This window comes from Hoplias malabaricus, chromosome X1, assembly GCF_029633855.1.
Source record: "Hoplias malabaricus isolate fHopMal1 chromosome X1, fHopMal1.hap1, whole genome shotgun sequence".
Taxonomy (NCBI): domain Eukaryota; kingdom Metazoa; phylum Chordata; class Actinopteri; order Characiformes; family Erythrinidae; genus Hoplias; species Hoplias malabaricus.
The window spans coordinates 12,181,167-12,200,932 of NC_089818.1; the positions used below are offsets into that span (position 1 = coordinate 12,181,167).

The 19,766-nt window shown below is 41.0% G+C and overlaps 1 protein-coding gene across 1 annotated transcript in view; it reads left to right on the forward strand.

Annotated features, from left to right (window-relative positions):
* The window catches only part of LOC136676101 (retinal-specific phospholipid-transporting ATPase ABCA4-like), an 87,300-nt gene that overhangs the window by 2,507 nt on the left and 65,027 nt on the right, over window positions 1–19,766 (forward strand). The window contains exons 7-17 of the mRNA XM_066652959.1: window positions 3,712–3,801; window positions 8,856–9,096; window positions 9,356–9,495; window positions 10,247–10,363; window positions 12,838–13,035; window positions 14,210–14,415; window positions 15,509–15,685; window positions 15,908–16,130; window positions 16,332–16,553; window positions 16,902–17,106; window positions 17,943–18,035. Of these exons, the coding sequence (XP_066509056.1) occupies window positions 3,712–3,801; window positions 8,856–9,096; window positions 9,356–9,495; window positions 10,247–10,363; window positions 12,838–13,035; window positions 14,210–14,415; window positions 15,509–15,685; window positions 15,908–16,130; window positions 16,332–16,553; window positions 16,902–17,106; window positions 17,943–18,035 (1,912 nt within the window). The remainder of the gene's footprint in view (window positions 1–3,711; window positions 3,802–8,855; window positions 9,097–9,355; window positions 9,496–10,246; window positions 10,364–12,837; window positions 13,036–14,209; window positions 14,416–15,508; window positions 15,686–15,907; window positions 16,131–16,331; window positions 16,554–16,901; window positions 17,107–17,942; window positions 18,036–19,766) is intronic.

The window sequence follows — 19,766 nt, forward strand, 5'->3', positions numbered from 1 at the left end:
ACCTTGCTCCATTTTCTTAGAACATTAAACACAAAACCTCATCTTCAAGCAGCATTTACAAAACCTCTGACAAATCATTAACAAAGCCATCAAAATGATATATACTATCAAGCAGTCTGTAAACAATATACCAAAAAATAGAAAACGCATTGTTCAAAACATACCGTTCTCAGGGAGAAGAACATTTTTAATCTCAAAACAAATTTCATATTTTTCTGTCATTGGCTTTTGATGAACGAAAACATGTTATATCATAGTAGCTCAACTACAATTCTTGTTCTTTGTTGATATGAACCTGCAATAAGGCAAAATCTAGTGAGGAGTACTGTAAACAAATGGAAAGTACAATGTTCAGGGTCATACAATTTGTTCATTGTACAGTACACAGCCTACAATGCAATACTACAGTATATAATACGTATATATAAAGGGACAAAAAGGACCAAACAAGTGATCAACGTGCTTCCTCTTTTCTTTGGGCTGGCTCGGGCCAGAGCACTTTGTTGACATCACAAACAATATTTTCCATCCTGAGGCAATGGAGAAGAAGCCTCTTTTGTGCCATATCCAGCCCTGACATGATTACCACATACAAACTGGATTCCAAAATGGGACACTAAACAAATTGTGAATAAAAACTGAATGCAATGATGTGGAGATGGCAAATGTCAATATTCATTCATTATCTGTAAGCGCTTATCCAGTTCAGGGTCGCAGTGTGTCCAGAGCCTACCTGGAATCATTGGGCGCAAGGCAGGAATACACCCTGGAAGGGGCGCCAGACACACACACATTCACTCATACACTCACAAATGTCAATATTTTATTCGTAATAGATAGATGACAGATCAAAAGTTTAATCTTAGTAAATGTAACATTTTAAAGGAAAATATATGTTGATTCAAAATTTCAGTGTCAACAAATCCCAAAAAAGTTGGGACAAGGCCATTTTTTACCACTGTGTGGCACCCCCCCCCTTCTTCTTACAACACTCAACAGTCTGGGGACAGAGGAGACCAGTTTCTCAAGTTTAGAGATAGGAATGCTCTCCCATTCATGTCTAATACAGGCCTCTAACTGTTCAATCGTCTTGGGCCTTCTTTGTCGCACCTTCCTCTTTATGATGCGCCTAATGTTCTCTATAGGTGAAAGATCTGGACTGCAGGCTGGCCATTTCAGTACCCGGATCCTTCTCCTACATAGCCATGATGTTGTGATTGCTGCAGAATGTGGTCTGGCATTATCTTGTTGAAAAATGCAGGGTCTTCCCTGAAAGAGATGACGTCTAGATGGGAGCATATGTTGTTCTAGAACCTGAACACAGTTCTCTGCATTAATGGTGCCTTTCCAGACATGCAAGCTGCCCATGCCACAAGCAGTCATGCAATCCCATACCATCAGTGATGCAGGCTTCTGAACGGAGCATTGATAACAACTTGGGTTATCCTTGTCCTCTCTGGTCCGGATGACATGGTGTCCCAGTGTTCCATAAAGAACTTCAAATCGTGACTCATCTGACCACAGAGCAGGCTTCCATTTTGCCACACTCCATTTTAAAAGACCCCTGGCCCAGTGCAAACGTCTGAGCTTGTGGTGCTTGCTAAGAAATGGCTTCCTCTTTACACTGTAGAGTTTCAGCTGGCAACGGCGGATGGCACGGTGGATTGTGTTCTGACAATGCTTTCTGGAAGTATTCCTGAGCCCATTCTCTTATTTCCTTGACAGTGGCATTCCTGTTTGAAGTGCAGTGACGTTTAAGGGCCCGGAGATCACGAGCATCCAGTAGAGTTTTACGGCCTTGACCCTTACACACAGCAATTGTTCCAGATTCTCTGAATCCTTTGATGATGTTATGCATGGTTGATGATGATAACTTAAAAGTCTGGTATTGCTGCACTATCTTTCTGCGCAACAATGGTGGAATTGGTGATCCTCTTACCATCTTGGCTTTAGAGAGACACTGACACTCTGAGAAGCTCTTTTTATACCCAATCATGTTGTCAATTGACCTAATTAATGTTAATTGGTCTTCCAGCTGTTCGTTATATGCTCAGTTTCCTTTTTCCAGCCAAATATGGCAACTTGTAACAACTTTTTAGGGATTTGTTGACACTGTGAAATTTTGAATCAACATATTTTTCCTTTAAAATGTTACATTTACTCAGATTAAACTTTTGATCTGTCATCTATGTTCTATTACGAATAAAATATTGACATTCGCCATCTCCACATTATTGCATTCAGTTTTGATTCACAATTTGTTTAGTGTCCCAAATTTTTGTATTTTGTATATCATAATTTCCATCTACAAGAGGAGAATAATTCCTAAACTTTCTAAAGTACATAAACTGCAACTTTTGCAGTGGCAACTGACATAAGTGGGAATGGGATTCTCATTTAGCTTTTGACTCTGCTGTTCTTGACCCTGCTGCTCAAATAAAATATATCTTAGAGTGGCAAGGAATCTTAGAAAGTGCTGGGTGTTATATGGCCCCAGTGTAACATGGTGATGTAGAACACCATGGTTGTTGAAAGCAGCACAGATTGTGACATTGCCACCTCGTTGACCAGGGACTTCAACAATGGCCCGCTGTCCAATCATGTTTCAGCCTCTCCTTCTCCTTTGTTACGATGAAGCCTGCTTCATCGGCAAAGATGAACTCATGGGGTCTGTCCAAGGATTCCAAGTCTAATATTGTCTGTGTAGAAATACAATATATTGTTTGCAGAATTTTGTAAGTCATACAAAGGCAGTGCTATACTGTAGAGTATAATTAGGCTTACTGTATGCACTTCTGATTCAAATACATTGTGTGTAACAAAGTGTAATGTTATTCACATAATATGTGGCAGTACGCTATATGAGTGGTTCTCAAACTGTGGTGCAGCAAGAGGTGGTACGCCAAATGACCTCAAAAAATGTACTATTAAATTAAAGTATTTATTCATAACTGAATATCTAAAGTTTTTATGTGTAAATTACATAATGTTTTACAGTTTTCATAATCTGTCGACAGCATTGACGACAGCATTCCTCCACATTTTTCCTGGGAATATTTTAGCATTTTGCTGAAAAACATAAGTGAGACCTGCAAATAATGTTTTACCATGTGAAATGTTTAACGTATTGACAACAGACTGAACAATTAGCCAAATGAATTTAGGCAACTTGGAAACTCTGTTCAGCCAATGGGATTCAGTGTTTTAGCAATTGAGAATAACCTTTTAAAGGGTTAAAATCCCATCACATGATCTTAAGGTTCTTTACCCGTTTAAACGTATGAGTAAAAATGGTTCTATATGGACCCAACAGTGGTACTTGTATGGCATCGCTCAGAGAAACTTTTGTAGCTTCTTTATTTTTAGAATTGTGGGAAAATGCTAACTGCCCCGATCTGTTGTGCAAACTAACAGATGTCTGCACTGGATAGTACTGTGCTTTGGATGGGCGTGGTCACTCTGTCTCTCTCTCTGGTAGGTGTAGTTGTCCTAGTTATGTAATTAGATTATGGTGCAGATGATCCTGATGGGATGTGCTGGTTCTGCTGGTCTGGGATCAGGTTCCTGAATGCGCTGTTTACAGTGTTCTGACCCACAATGACTCAGAGAGCGAGAGAGAAAGAGAGAGAGTGAGCGGTGTTAAAATGTGATTGCATGTGTTTAAGTGAACTTAAGATATAATCTGTTTCAATCTCTCTCTCCCTCTCTCAGTTGCCGATGGTGTTGGATAGATACTCCTCTGGTATTGATCTTTCTTTCTGGGGACAAGTGCTGACGGCTGTGTCTGAAAAATTGCAGGAGGTAAAACAGCTCACTTACCCTATCACTCCATTATTCTATCACTCTATCAGTCCATCCCTCCCTCACTCTGTACTTGGGTCACTCTTTCTCAAACGTATGATCCAGTTATGGACCCGGCTACAGAACTTGAACATGGTAAAATTTATGACTATTTTCCTTTGAAAAAAAGTTTTTACCGTGAAGTTTTTAACAGAAAATATCTGTGGTGCACAGCTGATGAAGCTGTATGTTTGTGTTTACATGGCCGGTGACAGAGCGACAGGTGCCCAGTCGTTCCCACTGAGATTCACAAACCACAAATAAGTTGAGATTTTCTCAACTTTATGCAGAGGATTTACAACATGGTGAAGAGACATATTCAATGACTGGCTCCAACAAATCCCTCAAACATGGTACCACACCCCCAGCTTCTGCCCTCTTTGGCTGCATACAAAATTTCCTACTTGAATACAACCGTGAATACTTGAATACTTGTATGCGACCGTGTAGTATGCACACTGCCTTGGACGCACTTGATCTGCCATCTTACCAACAACATTTGACCCAAGATCACACCAGCTGAACACCACCTTTGAGAGCCATGTCTCATGTATTAATAAATTTAATCCATCTTCCTGTGGTACATTCTTTCATTCATTGTCTGTAGCCACTTATAAAGTTCAGGGTCGCAATAGGTCTGAAACCTACCTGGAATCATTGTGCCCTGTTATGGCAATTGTCTAAGTGCAACCAGGAAGGAAGACCGATTCTCAGGCCCAAGGAGAAATCAGAGAAACAAAGACACAGAGTCAAAGATTCTCTCTAATCTCCCTCTTTATTGAACAAAATCAGTCATATATATATATATATATATATATATATATATATATAGGACCTCAGTCACGTACACCATCAGCATGTCTCATTCCTTTAACCCAAACGTTCCCTTATTGGTGCCTCATTATCTCCAACTTTATAGTTGCCAGGGAGAAATGGTGAGAATGTCCTTCTAATCTGCTCAGCGCATTCCTCCCACAGATCACCGTAACCATACAATGCAATAAGTCCCTTTACCTTCAAGCACTAAGGCCTACATAATTTAGTAAGAATCAACCAAGATTAATCAAACCCCATATAGATTATGTCATTTGTTATTATTAATCATTACTCATTAGTGTTAACCTGCATTTTTCCATTACATGCCCAATGCAGGAACACACCCTGGAACACTATTTATATAAAAAAAAACATTAATAAGCAAAATTATGACACTACATGTAATTATATATATATATATATATATATATATATATATATATATATATATATATATATATATATATATATATTATTTTATTATATATTATATTTTAATTATACAATCAGATTTTATAAAAAACACATTTAGAGAGCAGACAAAATCTTGATTAAACAAATTATTTATTTAAAAATAGCAATATTTCACATAATTTTAAAGAGACATGTGAAAACGTTCATTAAAAGTTGTTTTCGTTAAATACACAAAATGATTTATTAAAAACATTTAGCTATTTTCGAGAGAAGACAGATATGAAACTATTTATTACTTAATTACAAATTTTAATTGTTTATTTAAAACAATATCCTTGGGCCAACTTTGATCTCTCTGTTACCTGGCCAATCCAAAGGGGAGTGGAACAAGATAAAAATAAAACGTTTATTACGTGATAAACCAATACTTGCCAACAGTCCAATAGTAAAATATTTATAAATATATATTTTACAGCATGGGAAACTGAGCTCAAACTACCTCCTGAACAGAAATGTGCCCATCCTGCATGCATTGATGGAGGACAGTCTAAAACACTTAACCTGGCTTTAAGTATTAAAACAACGACTTAGGAACACTGAATTTCCCTCAGTTACGACTGATCTAAGTGCTCTACTACTGAAATTACGATCCTGTGACTTAAGCATTTTTCTTCTCATTTAAACACATATGAAATGAGCTTAAAATGTATTACTGCCCTTCGAGTCAAAGGTTAATTCTTTCAGCAACAGAGAGCACTTCTAGTAACTCAGTAGTAATTTTAAAAAAAGATGTTCCTAGATTATAGTTTTAGCACATTAAACTGAGGTCAGCTTACCTTAAGCGTAGACTCTCTCGTTGAAGCTGAAGCTAAAGCTCACTTCACCCAGGAACATTTATGATTCGTCAGTGTTAACCAATTTTAATGTGATGTACAGTTTCGGTTTGTCCAGTCCCTACTTTGTGGTACACTTTTTATTAATCATTGTGATAACCTTCATTTGTAAATAAATGTTACCTCAGCTCCTACACCATAAACTTGCTCCAACTCTTTTGCCCCTTTCACACATGCTTAGTAATCCAGACATGTTCCGGAGTCTACCCGGAGGTTTTGCATGTGTGAACGCGACCACCTGCAATATTCGTCCCGGACCTTACCCAGATTTTATCCTCCTCAAGACCTAGTAAATGTCCAAGTCCGAGTCAGCGCATGTGAAAACGGCTCGGGAAATCTTCCCAATTCCCTGCACGCGCTGTACATATTCTGTGCACCACGCAGAAAATTTCCCACACTGAGCTGCATGTGTGAACGACCACTCTGGGAAATCTACAGACCGAATACTTCGGAGTTTCTCTTAAAAAAAATGTAAAAGTGACATGTAAAATTGGCTTTCCACTCATCACAAAGTTATTTATTGTGTTATATACATTACAGTTTGCAGATTAAATAAATCTGCTAATAAATATTAGTACAGACTGTTCATTTTACTCACGCTTGTAAACCGTCCGACCGTATCCACTGTTACTCCTCTTTTCTCTGCTTCGCTGCTCCAGGTGAATTATGGGATATGTCGGGCTTGAATAGTGTGCTGGGGCATGCTAGCAAACCTCTCCCGACCTCTGATGATATCTGAGAATTGTTTGCATACTGCCTGTTACATACTAGGTATTCAGACACACTAAATCGTATTGCATACAAAATTTCCATACTGACTAGTATGGGAATATGCCATTTTGGATGCAGCCTTTCTCTGGGGGAACATTGTGCTCAGGCACGGTAAGATTCAGCCAGGCCCAGTGTGAGTAACATTCAAACAGTTCAGTCATTTACTACATCATTCCCTCATTCTCTCACTATATCACTCCCTTATTCTCTCACTATATCACTCCCTTATTCTCTAACTCAATCACTCCATCTTTCTCCAACTCCCTCATTCTCTCCCTCCATCACTCCTTTCTTCTCTCCATCACTCCATCATTCTCTTACTTCATCACTCATTCATTCTCTCACTCCATAACTCATTCACTCTCTTACTCCATCACTCTTTCATTCCATTGCTCCATCACTCTTTCATTCCATTGCTCCATCACTCTAGCATTCTCTTAGTCCAGGGGACGGCAACCCGCGGCTCTTAGATCCCTCTGATGCGGCTCAGCTTTTGAAAATAATTAATGATTATTTAATTAAAATGTATTTTATTTTAGTGCGTTCATTTTCAAAATGTAATTCTATGAAGATTATGGCGATCTTGTAACATCTAAAATATTTTAATATTTAAAATATTTTTGTCGCTCTTAATACACGTCAAAACTTCCACTGTGCGACACCCGTCAGTGTGCGGTTTCTTGAACTTTTTGACCGCTGACTGCACTGCGCCAGTAAAATAATGACGGCACGCGGAGACAGGACAGCATTGTTGTTTGCTGCCAGTGGATAATTTAAGTTCGGCGTTTTTTTTTTCGATTACTACAACGACTCAAATAGACATTGAGTATTTTACCGTCAACACAACGTCTTTTTTTCGGAGTTAAAAATGTTTTGTTGCATGCAGAAGAGTTATTTCATTTTCCCTGCAGTCGTTCATTGATTTCATAAATGTAACACAATATAGTTTGTTTATACATAGCACAAAGGCAAAAAAAACAAAACAAAACCCTGTTATGTGCCGTGTTATTTCATTTAGAATTTCAAAAGGGTTTTGTGGCTCCCAGTGTTTTCTTTACTGTGTGAAACGGGTCCAAATGGTTTTTTTGAGTGGCAAAGGTTGCCGACCCGTGTCTTAGTCCATCAGTCATTCATTCTCTCACTCATTTACTCATTTACTTAATCACTCTCTCATTCAGTTACAGTGTTTAGTTCTTGTAATCTCAGAAAAAACTGCTGGAGTAAACTGTGTTTGTTTGTGTGTGTGTGTGTGTGTTCTGGGCAGTGTTTCAAAAGAATATTTTTTTTGCTTGATTAACCCCTTCAGTTTAGGAGAAATTTTGTGCAACTATGTTTGGGCCTGGTGGGTGTGTGTGTGTGTGTGTACAGAGTTAAAAAATTAATTGTTTGTGTGTGTGTGTGTGTGTGTGTGCACGAAAAAGAGATGTTCACCCCACCCCCCTTCACTTCAGCTGTCTGGCATAAAGACAGAGATAACATCAGGACAGAATACACACGCACACACATCCTACTTCCTTATCTTGCTCTTGAGTGCTGTATAACTCTGTGAACATGGACCCAGTCTGGCCAGGACTGTCCTCACACTGTACCCTTTCTCAGCTTCAATCTCCCCATTCTCAGCTCCACTGTCCATACACGGTCTCCTCTCTAAGCTCCACTGTCCCTTCTCTTAGCTCCACTGTCCCCACGCTTCCCCTTTCTCAGCTCCACTGTCTCCTCACTGTTCCCTCTCTCAGCTCCACTGTGCCCACACTGTCCCCATTTTCAGCACCATTGTCCAGACACTGCTCCCTTTCTCAGCTTCACTGTCCCCTCTCTGAGCTCCACTGTCCCCACACTGTTCCCTTTCTCAGCTCCTGTCCCCTCACTGTCCCTTCTCTTACTTTCACTGTCCCCTCTCTCAGCTACACTGTATCCTTCGGTCACTAGATGTCTATAAGTGTAGTTGTACACTTATAGACTGTAGTCAACGTATTCTTCTGCATACTTTTTAACAACCCACCCATTTCTTCCTTTTCTTCAATGTTCAGGACCCCCACAGAGCATAGGGGATGTGATCTTGTTTTATGAATGGAGGAATTATAACTCTGCTGTGTCTCCCTGTGCCTCTTTGTGTCTCAGCTCGCGAGCCGACCAAGCAGCAGGGCTCTGTTGGAGGTTCTGTTGCCAGTGTTCCAGGAGGGAGGTCCGTCCTCTTTTTCTCAGCTGAGTTCAATTGTGTCTGGTCTGTTTTGTGGGTTTCCGGACGGCGGAGGGTCCAGGGTTCTGTCCTTTAACTGGTATGAGGACAACAACTACAAAGCCTTCCTTGGGATCAACACGTCCCGTAGCCAAGACAGCTACATCTACGACCACACCACCAGTGAGTCAGCTCTCACTTACTGTCCAAATTTCTCACCGTTGTAGACCGGCTCAGGAGACTCAGTGGAGAGACAGTGTGAGATGGTTGTTTCCAGCATCAGAACTGAGTTGGTTCTGAACACTAGTGAGAAACGGTGGAGCTCTGATATTTGTTCAGCTGCAGATAAACAACAGTGATATTATTGCACTGCCTTTCTCTCTCTCTCTCTCTCTCTCTCTCTCTCTCTCTCTCTCTCTCTGTGTCTCTGTCTTTCTCTCAGCTCCGTTCTGTAACAGTCTGATGCAGAACCTTGAGTCTAATCCTGTCACTAAGATCCTCTGGAGTTCGGTGAAACCACTGCTAATGGGGAAGATCCTCTACACCCCTGACTCTCCAGCTGTACACAGAATAATAAAGAGTGTAAGACACACTCGAATACACACATACACACACACTTGTGATCCATCACCTTTACGCACTTTACTATTAATTCTCAGAAACTATTCACAATTTTTGTGATGTCACAGGAACAAATATATTTACATATGTCCATATTTCCTACATCAGTTGAGCCCCGCCCTTTCAGCCTTTATCAGTCTAGCCCTGCCCATTCTGACTACATCAGTTTGGCTTGCCCATTCAGCCTACAGAAATCAAACCCTGCACCATTCATCCTACGTCACTCTAGCCCCTCCCATTCAGCCTACATCAGTCTAGGCTGACTCTTTCAGACCATATCAGTCTAGCCCCTCCCATGCAGCCTACATCAGTCTAACCCCACCCCATTCAGCCCACATCAGTCTAGCCCCACCCATTCTTCCTACAGATGTTTAGCCTCGCCCATTTAGCATACATCAGTCTAGCCCCACCCTTTCATCCTATATCAGTCTACCTGCCCATTCAACCTACATCAGTCTAGCCCCTCCCATTCACCCTACATCAGTGTCCCTAATTTTATGTCAGACTTTTCTTTTAAAAAGCCACAGCCAATCAGTTCAGAGCTAATTTAAATCAATCAGACTTAAAGATCCAGTAAGTACAGCGATGTTTAAATCTCTGGCTCTAGTTTATGTCCTGATGGACTGAACCAGACTGGAACACGGTGCTGAGCTCAGTGAGGGTTACACTGCTCAGGTGTGTGTGCTGTTGATGATGACGCCATGTGTTTCAGGCCAATGCCACGTTCGAGGAGCTGGACCGGCTGCTGACGCTGCTGAAGCTGTGGGAGGAAGTGGGTCCTCAGGTCTGGCAGTTCTTCCACGACAGTATCCAGATGAACATGATCCGGGTACGAACTCGCCGCTTGTTCACTTCACTCCGGACCACACACACGGCCCTCTGCCTTTAGACCAAACATTTCCCAACCCATGGGTTTCTTAAGTTAGAACAGAGAAGGTGAAGGTGGTTAAGGACACAGTGGCTCACTCACTCTAGCCTACCTTAAGGGGAGGAGGGACCTTGACTTTACAGATAATCTATGTTAATAAAGCAGACACACATTTCTGAAATACTCCATACCAGACTCTAGAGCAGTAGTCCCCAACCACTTTATGTACAAGATCACCTATTGAATTCGGAACAATTGAAAGATCTACCAGCATCAATGCCAGGCTTAGGCTACATAGAAAAACAAAGCTGTGTACATCCACATTGCCTCCAATAACATATGAAACAAATGAAACGGTTAATTACGTCATTAATATACAGCTCAGTATTGGCTGTAGTGGTAATCAGTACCTGAAGCTGTGCTACCCATCGATACCTTTCCTACAGCAGCCCTGCACATGCTCAGACCCACAATTTTTAATGATTTTATGGGAAATATCTTTTTCTCCAGTGCATTATACAATCTTAGCTTACTGTTATTTGCTTCAGCGTTCCAAAACTATACATGCTGAATCAAGTGTTAAAAAAATATAAATTTATATACAATGTATTATCACTGTATTTACCTTAATTACCTTATCTTTACACTCATAGAGGACTTTAGACATATCTCTGTGCATATCTCTTGCTTACCAACTTCAGTTGGTAGCATTTTCTGAAGTTCATTAAACCTATCCAAATATCCTACCTTTCATTTAGGTGTCTGTACTTACAAAAGTACATTATGTCGGCATTTTTCCACAAGGAAATGACATGACAGAACACCGACATGACATGACAGATTACCGACATGAGAGAACATGACATGACATAACACCAGGGGTATAATTTGACTCTAGTTGTATTGTTTATAATCTGAATGAAATATTTGTGTAATATCTCCTGGTTTAAAACCAAAACCGTCAGCGCTGCCGTCGCATTGGCTCATACAGGGCAGAGACACAGCAGCAGCACTATTGGTCAGAGACGCATATTTGCATGTCAGTATTCACAGACCCAAACCCCATGTGGCTGCAGCTTTATATGTCCCTGCTTAACTAGCTTGCAAACCAACTATAGTATAGACCTTTTTATTGTTTGTAAACAGAAATGACATCGTTTGTGGGCAGAGCTTAATTGGTAGAAGGAAGTCACAGTGAGCATAGAGGTGTCAAGTGTAGGAAAATGTGAATATGGCTAATCCGGATGCTTTCTCCAGTTATTTTATTAGGTTACAAGTAAAAGAGTGGTTCTCCTACAATAATAAGCTGACTCTTAGTAATGGTGTGAGGTTTCTTGACCCATTCTCACTGTCAGGTAAGTGAGTCAAGGAACCAACTAAATGGCTAAAGTAACAGTGCGGATATCTTCTTATGGAACAACCCAGCATGTATACAAAAGAAACACTCAAGGAATAAAACCTCTCAGTGCCTTGAATACCAAGATTTGGCGTATGCTTTTTGTGTTTTACAGACCAACGTACTGCCACGAATGCCAGCTTTGTGATTGCTGCTTTCACTAATTTGTTGTTATTAAGTACATCATTGATTTTGCATTTCTGTGTGACAAATGATGGTGATGGTGAAAAACCTTGCCTGATATGAAATGTGCACTGCAGAAGCGAGAAAGGAAGCTTTCATCAGTCCAGTCTTAATACCTTGTAAACATAAATGTCTGCATTTTACCAAATGGCGTCTTTGACGATGGTATTTTATAAAAATGAAGATGATTTGTGTTTCCACTCCGATTCTGGCACAACATGACATTTTTTGTCCCTATTTTGTGTATCTTGCCCGTTTCACTCCATTTGTTTATGCTGTTTTACTGCCACAACAATGTGCGCAGCTGCCAGTGATATAATGATAACGTCCATTCCAAATGGGTCTATAGAATGACGCAGCTTAGTAACTTAAATGCCATAACTGAAGCAGCCATGATTGAAAATGGTCTTGGAGATCCTGTTGATCACGATCACATAGTTGACGACCACTGTTCTAGAGCAGCGGTTCTCAAACTTTTCTAATATGGGGCCCCTTTGTGGATGGTAAGTGCCATAAATAAAAAAAATAAAAAAAACTTCCCTAACACATCAGACAAACAGACCCCCAGGTGTTTGTGATGACGAGATTGTTCTGTTGGTTCTGGTTTTAAAGTGTGCTCCACATTAAAAGAGACCAGGCTGTGGAAGACATTTTAAAGTCATTAACAAAGGTTTGTGTCACTGTTCCTTTGTGCTTTTTATTGTCTTTCTATCCTTCGGCAGGTTTCTGATTAAATTAACGAGATAAGGGTTTGAGTGTCAATGAGGTATTTTTATATATTTTTTTATACTTTTATAATTTTCTCTCTCTCTCTCTCTTTCTCTCTATGTGTGTGTGTGTTTGTATGTGTGTGAAGGACACTCTGAGGAACCCTACGGTGATGGATTTTCTGGATCGGCATCTGGAGGAAAGCTCGTTTAATACCAAGCACATTCTGAACTTCCTCCATAATGGCTATGACAGAGAGCGCTATGAGAACATGCCCAGGTTCGACTGGAGAAACATCTTCAACCTCACGGACCAGGTTTTCCGCCTGTTCCTCCAGTACAGCGAGGTACAGCTTCACTGGAACCACAGCACTGGGACACCAGCTCAAAACGTGCATCCTTTCACGTCCATATAAGGAGTGTGGGTGTGTCTGGATGTCATTATAAGGAGTGTGTTTGTGTCTGAATGTCCATATGTGTGTGACTGGATGTCCATTTAAGGAGTTGTGGGTGTTGCTAGATTTCTCTGTGAAATAAATCTCTGCTGATGTGTCCTGTGGGAAACATTTAGAACCACATCCATATCCACTGTGTTGCTGTCGCAGATCCAGACGATGGCGATGTGTTCTCTGGTTCCTGTGAGTGTACATCACAGAGCAGCTCTTCCTGGTTCCCTGTGCTGTGTGTTCAGGGCTGGACCAGGTCTCTGTGCAGCTGTAGATTAAACTGAGGAGTAAAGCCAATTAGCTCCGTGTGCTGGGGCCAGCTGGGTGAAAGGGAACACAGTTCCACTGCTCTGGTTAACAGGCTGCTGTGGAGGATTTGTAGAACGGGGTCTGATTTATTAAGAATAAAGGATGAGTAAAAAAAAGAGTTTTTACCCCTGCCCTGTGTTGGAGTGTCTCTCTCCCAGACTGACTGGACAGTTTGGGAATGCTTTTGTACGGAATGTCACAGCTCCTTTGTGTGCTCGCTTTGTATGTTCGTTGTATGTTCCCCATTTCATTAACTGTCACAGCCTGTTAAGGAAAGGAAAAGGGAAAAGTCCTTTTCCCTCAGTTTCCCCTAGATCTTGATTAGCCAGATCTGAACCTGGCATCTTTAGCAAATCTTGTCTGTCAGTATGTGTGTAAAGAGGAGTTCTGGGTGGTGAGTTTTGAGTGTGGGGCTGTTGTACAGTGTGAAGCCTCTGTAATGGAGAAGATCTTTTATATCAGGGTTTCAGAGGATCACACATAACACACAGTGAACTCAGCTCCTCTGGGAAAAACAGGCTTCTGTTGTGAGAGGAACATGCACTAAATCTGTAAGAAATATGCATTAAACAGCTTTTATAAAATTGAGCTCTAAACAAAGGTTGCAGTGTGATGTGGTGTTCAGTGGTAGAGTGGTGAGACTGATTTCTTTCCTGTGGTGATGAATGGAACCAGGCATCTATAGAAATAAGCTCTTAGTGAGAGACAGAGCTGCAGACTGGAGTTAAGTGGACTTCACTCAGATGTGTTGTTTTTTTTTTTGCAGTGTATAAACCTGGATAAATTTGTGGGTCACAGAGATGAGGAGCAGCTTAGTCACCAGGCTCTGTACCTGCTGGAGGAGAACAAGTTCTGGGCCGGATTGGTATTTCTGGACATTTACCCCTGGACCACGTCACTCCCCAAACACGTCAAATACAAAATCCGCATGGACATCGATGCTGTGGAGCGCACCAATAAAATCAAAGACAGGTGAGGCACTCCTCTCTGTTCTCCACTCTCCAAGCTCAGAGGAGAACCAGGGGTTCTCAGGGAAATTGCTAATGTTCAGAGGAAGTTTTGTCATAAATTATTTACTTTCTGTTTATACTGTTTAAAACAGCCCTTTTTCATCTAAACATTAGCATTTACACCAGTTACCAGCATTCTCCAATTAACTCCAACAGTCTCCAATAAATTCCAACATTCTCCAACAAACTCCACACATCTCCAATAAACTCCACACATCTCCAATAAACTCCAACAATCTGCGAACACACATCAGTCCACTTCACTTGACTCTGGTGATATTAGTTCCATCTGGATACACACCTGCGTGTTTTAGGCCACATATATTAGTTAATTTTTTTAAATTGAGGTTTTTGTCTGTGTTGTTCCTCCCGTCCACATGGAAGTTGTAGGTCACTGAAAACTGTGTCACTGAGGTTTTCAAGAACACTCTCTGAGGTGGATATTTTGGAAAACGTTGTTGTGACTGTTCTTGTTTGGACAAGTAAATTGAATGAAACTCAAACAGCTCCTCTATAGTGAATTACATCAATCATAAAACTACATTGTACATACACAGACAGCACTAGATTTTAGATTGCCACATGAATAAATATAAATAATGCTGTATTAGCAATAAATAATGCATTGTTAAGACCTAGATTCAGTAATTTCATGACTGGCACAGGGTACTACATAGTGAGTATGTAGTAATTTGGGATTTAACCTCTGTTTCTCTCATGATTAACTGTGTTTTGATGTCTCTCTTAAAGACGTACTATAGCCCCATACAGGACTGATATGATAATGCAATCGTTGTCATATTCGTCTGGATGGGGACGTTTTCAAAAACGGAGGGAGGGAAATCTCCATTTTCAGCTTAGAAGGAGAATATCTGACTCCACTGCCTGAATGAGCCCTTAATCCATTTGTAAATGTAAATTATATCTAAATCAGATTTGAATATGTCAATATAATCAGTCAGTTTGATTTAATACCTCTTTGTTTGAAGAACTGATCCCCTCTGATATGTGTGTGTGTGTGTGTGTGTGTGTGTGTGTGTGTGTGTGTGTGTAAGGTACTGGGACCCTGGTCCGAGGGCTGACCCCATGGAGGATCTGCGTTATATCTGGGGAGGGTTTGCATACCTACAGGATATGATTGAACATGGACTACTGAGGCTGCACACGGGCCTGGACTGGACCATGGGGGTGTATGTCCAACAGATGCCCTACCCTTGCTATGTGGACGATATGTAGGTGGAACACACTTTTACTGTAATCCAAGTTAATTTAATGTAATTCAAGCTCTAACTGCTTTATCTCAGCCCTCAGAGTAACAGCTAACATACCGTTGTAGTTAAAACAAAACCTGTTATACCCAGTTTTCTTGTTGTTCTCTTATTCTGAAAGAGAGTATTTTGAAAACTCTGAATATTGTGTGAAATAAAACAGAACCTACTTACCCCTGGCCCCAGGTTCATGCTGACCCTGAACCGGTGTTTCCCAATCTTCATGGTCCTGGCTTGGATCTACTCCGTCTCCATGATGGTGAAGAGCATCGTTCTGGAGAAAGAAATGAGATTGAAGGAGATGCTGAAGGCCATGGGGGTCAGTAACGGAGTGCTATGGACCACTTGGTTCATCGACAGCTTCGTCATGATGACCATCAGTACCAGTCTTCTCACCGTCATCGTCACGGTGAGAAACAATTAGAAAACAAAGCCCTGTAACTTTCAGCTTTTTCCTGGTGGACCTTCGCAGTAAATTCACAGCAGAGAAACTGACCCCAGCACCTTTTCTTCAGCTCCTCCTGCAGCAGGAACCATGCCTGAAACATTTTAAGGGGATTCATTCAGTTTTTCACATCTTCTTCTAAATCTTCTTCTCCTCTGTGTCCAGGTCGGAAAGGTGTTGAACTACAGTAATCCCTTCATCCTTTTCCTCTTTCTGCTGTCGTTCTCCACTGCTACGATAATGCAGTGCTTTCTGATGAGTGTGTTCTTCAATAAAGCAAACCTGGCAGCAGCCTGCAGCGGTATCATCTACTTCACACTCTACCTTCCACACATCCTCTGCTTCGCCTGGCAGGACCGCATCACTCAAAACATCAAACTCTCAGTGGTCAGATAACCTTTACTTTACCATAAACAACTATATAGAACAATAAACACAGTTACAAAAAATATACACAGTTACAGACCAATAACATCACCCAAAACATCAAACTCTCAGTGGTCAGATCACTTTTAAACTACTGTAAATAACACTTGCACAACAATAAACACAATTACAGAACAATGATATCACAAAAACATCAAACTCTCAGTGAGTCACATCACACTACTATAGACAACAATAAGCAATATTACAGAACAATAAAAGCACGTAATACAAAGACTTAGTGAAGTAGGTGTCTAATGAGCTGGCACTATGTGTGTGTGTGTGTGCACATGTGTATTCGTATTAAAGAGCCTGCTGTCCTCAGTGGCTTTTGGGTTTGGCACGGAGTACCTGTCCCGATATGAGGAGCAGGGCCTGGGGCTGCAATGGGACAACATCGGCTCCAGTCCACTAGAGGGCGACCAATTCTCCTTCCTCAACTCCATCCAGATGATGCTCCTGGACACGCTGCTGTACAGTCTGCTCGCTTGGTACCTCGACAACGTCTTCCCAGGTCAGTATCTAGAACTTTAGAACCCACCAACTCGGGTTACACCTTGGACCCTGTCCACTACAGTTACACATTAAGAACCTGCTCACTTGGGTTACACTCTAGAACTCGCCCACTAGGTTTATTGTAGAACACTTAAAACGCCAGGAACGTGTTTCCTGGAGTAATGGAGTTCCTCCGGTCTGTGGAACACTAGAACTGTGTTCTCTGGAGTGATGGAGTTAGAAATTCAGCAGGAAGAGACTGGAGTTTATTTTCACATACACAGAGTTATGTACATCTGGGTTGATCTCGATCACAAGATGGTCTGAAGTTTGAAGACAGGATGTTCAGATTCTGAGGTTTCTTCACGTACATACAGAAAACCATGGGCATAGCTTGGTCATCAGTTTGTTACCAGTTCAGTCGATAACCAGTTCACACTGTACCCATTCAGGTCTGTGGCTAGTTCAGCCTGTTGCAAGTCCAGTTTGTGGCTGTTACCAATCCAGTCTGTTCCCAGTCCAGTCTAAAACCAAATATTTTAGGGGGGCTTTATATACATTGATAATTGGGGGATGGAGTAGGAGGAAAGTGAGTAGTTAGAGGATGGTTAAGGGTGGCGATTAAATATAGAGGTTGAAGAGGAGGAGTAGGTGTGATGATAAAAAAAGAGGGACATAAAGAACTAATCACCAACACCAGCACTGACCCTCACTGATGATGATGAGGCTGAACATCAGATCCTCACAGCTATGTTCCTATGTGTGGTGCAAATCCTGTCCCTGCAGTGCAGAGGAACAGAAGACACATGGTGTGGTGTGTTCTCCTGAAAATTTGCATTTCTGAATGTTCTGCAGGTCAGTATGGGATTGGACGTCCATTACATTTCCCTCTGCAACCGTCCTACTGGCAGAGCCCACAGCGCCCTCACACTGATCAGGCAGATTCAGGTACTGTGTGTTAATTCCCCCGTACATCATCTTTTTATTCTTTGCATTCTTTTTTTTTTCACTACCAAATTTAAATTCCTGAATTTTCTGTTGCCAGGGTCTGAACTGCCGATGTACTGCTGAGAGCACCACAGCCCTCACACCTTAGCTTGGATTTAGTGTCTTCCTCAGAACCGCACAACGCTCTCATGTTCTTTAGCAAAATTATTACAAACCGGATTCCAAAATAGTTGGGATACTAAACAAATTGTGAATAAAAACGGAATGCAATGATGTGGAGGTGCCAACATCTAATATTTTATTCAGAATAGAACACAAGTCACAGATCAAAAGTTTAAACTGAGAGAATGTATCATTTTAAGGGAAAAATATGTAGTTTCAAAATTTCATGGCATCAAAAAAGGCCATTTTTTACCACTGTGTGGCATCCCCCCTTCTTCTTACAACATATGTTGTTCTAGAACCTGAACATAGTTCTCTGCATTAATGGTGCCTTTCCAGACATGCAAGCTGCCCATGCCACAAGCAGTCATGCAATCCCATACCATCAGTGATGCAGGTTTCTGAACGGAGCATTGATAACAACTTGGGTTATCCTTGTCCTCTCTGGTCCGGATGACATGGCGTCCCAGTATTCCATAAAGAACTTCAAATCGTGACTCATCTGACCACAGAACAGGCTTCCATTTTGCCACACTCCATTTTAAAAGACCCCTGGCCCAGTGCAAACGTCTGAGCTTGTGGAGTTTGCTAAGAAATGGCTTCCTCTTTGCACTGTAGAGTTTCAGCTAGCAACGGCGAATGGCACAGTGGATTGTGTTCACTGACAATGCTTTCTGGAAGTATTACTGAGCCCATTCTCTTATTTCCTTGACAGTGGCATTCCTGTTTGAGGTGCAGTGACGTTTAAGGGCCCGGAGATCACGAGCATCCAGTAGAGTTTTACGACCTTGACCCTTACACACAGCAATTGTTCCAGATTCACTGGATCTTTTGATGATGTTATGCACAGTTGATGATTATAACTTAAAATCTTTGCTATTTTACGCTGGGTAACACCATTCTGGTATTGCTGCACTATCTTTCTGCACAACAATGCAACAATGGTGGAATTGGTGATCCTCTTACCATCTTGGCTTCAGAGAGACACTGACACTCTGAGAAGCTCTTTTTATACCCAATCATGTTGTCAATTGACCTAATTAGTGTTAATTGGTCTTCCAGCTGTTCGTTATATGCTCAGTTTCCTTTTTCCAGCCACTTATTGCTACTTGTCCCAACTTTTTTGGGATTTGTTGACACTGTGAAATTTTGAATCAGCATATTTTTCCTTTAAAATGTTACATTTACTCAGATTAAACTTTTGATCTGTCATATATGTTCTATTACGAATAAATCTCCACATTATTGCATTCAGTTTTTATTCACAATTTGTTTAGTGTCCCAAATTGTTTGGAATCCGGTTTGTAAATTAAAGACTTTACTACCATTAATATGTTTATTACTGAGCTGTTATTCACATTTTAGTTTCTTTAAACATATTTCATCTTTAAAACTGAGTGTTCTCAGTTCAGAACACTCTCTCTGATTCTCTCATTTTCTCTCTCTCTTGCTCTCTCTTTCTCGATCTGTCTATTTATCTGTTTCTCACTTTCTGTCTCTCTTTCTTTCTCTCTCTCTCTTTCACTGCCTCTGTCTGTCTGTCTGTCACTCTATCTATGTCTCTCTGTT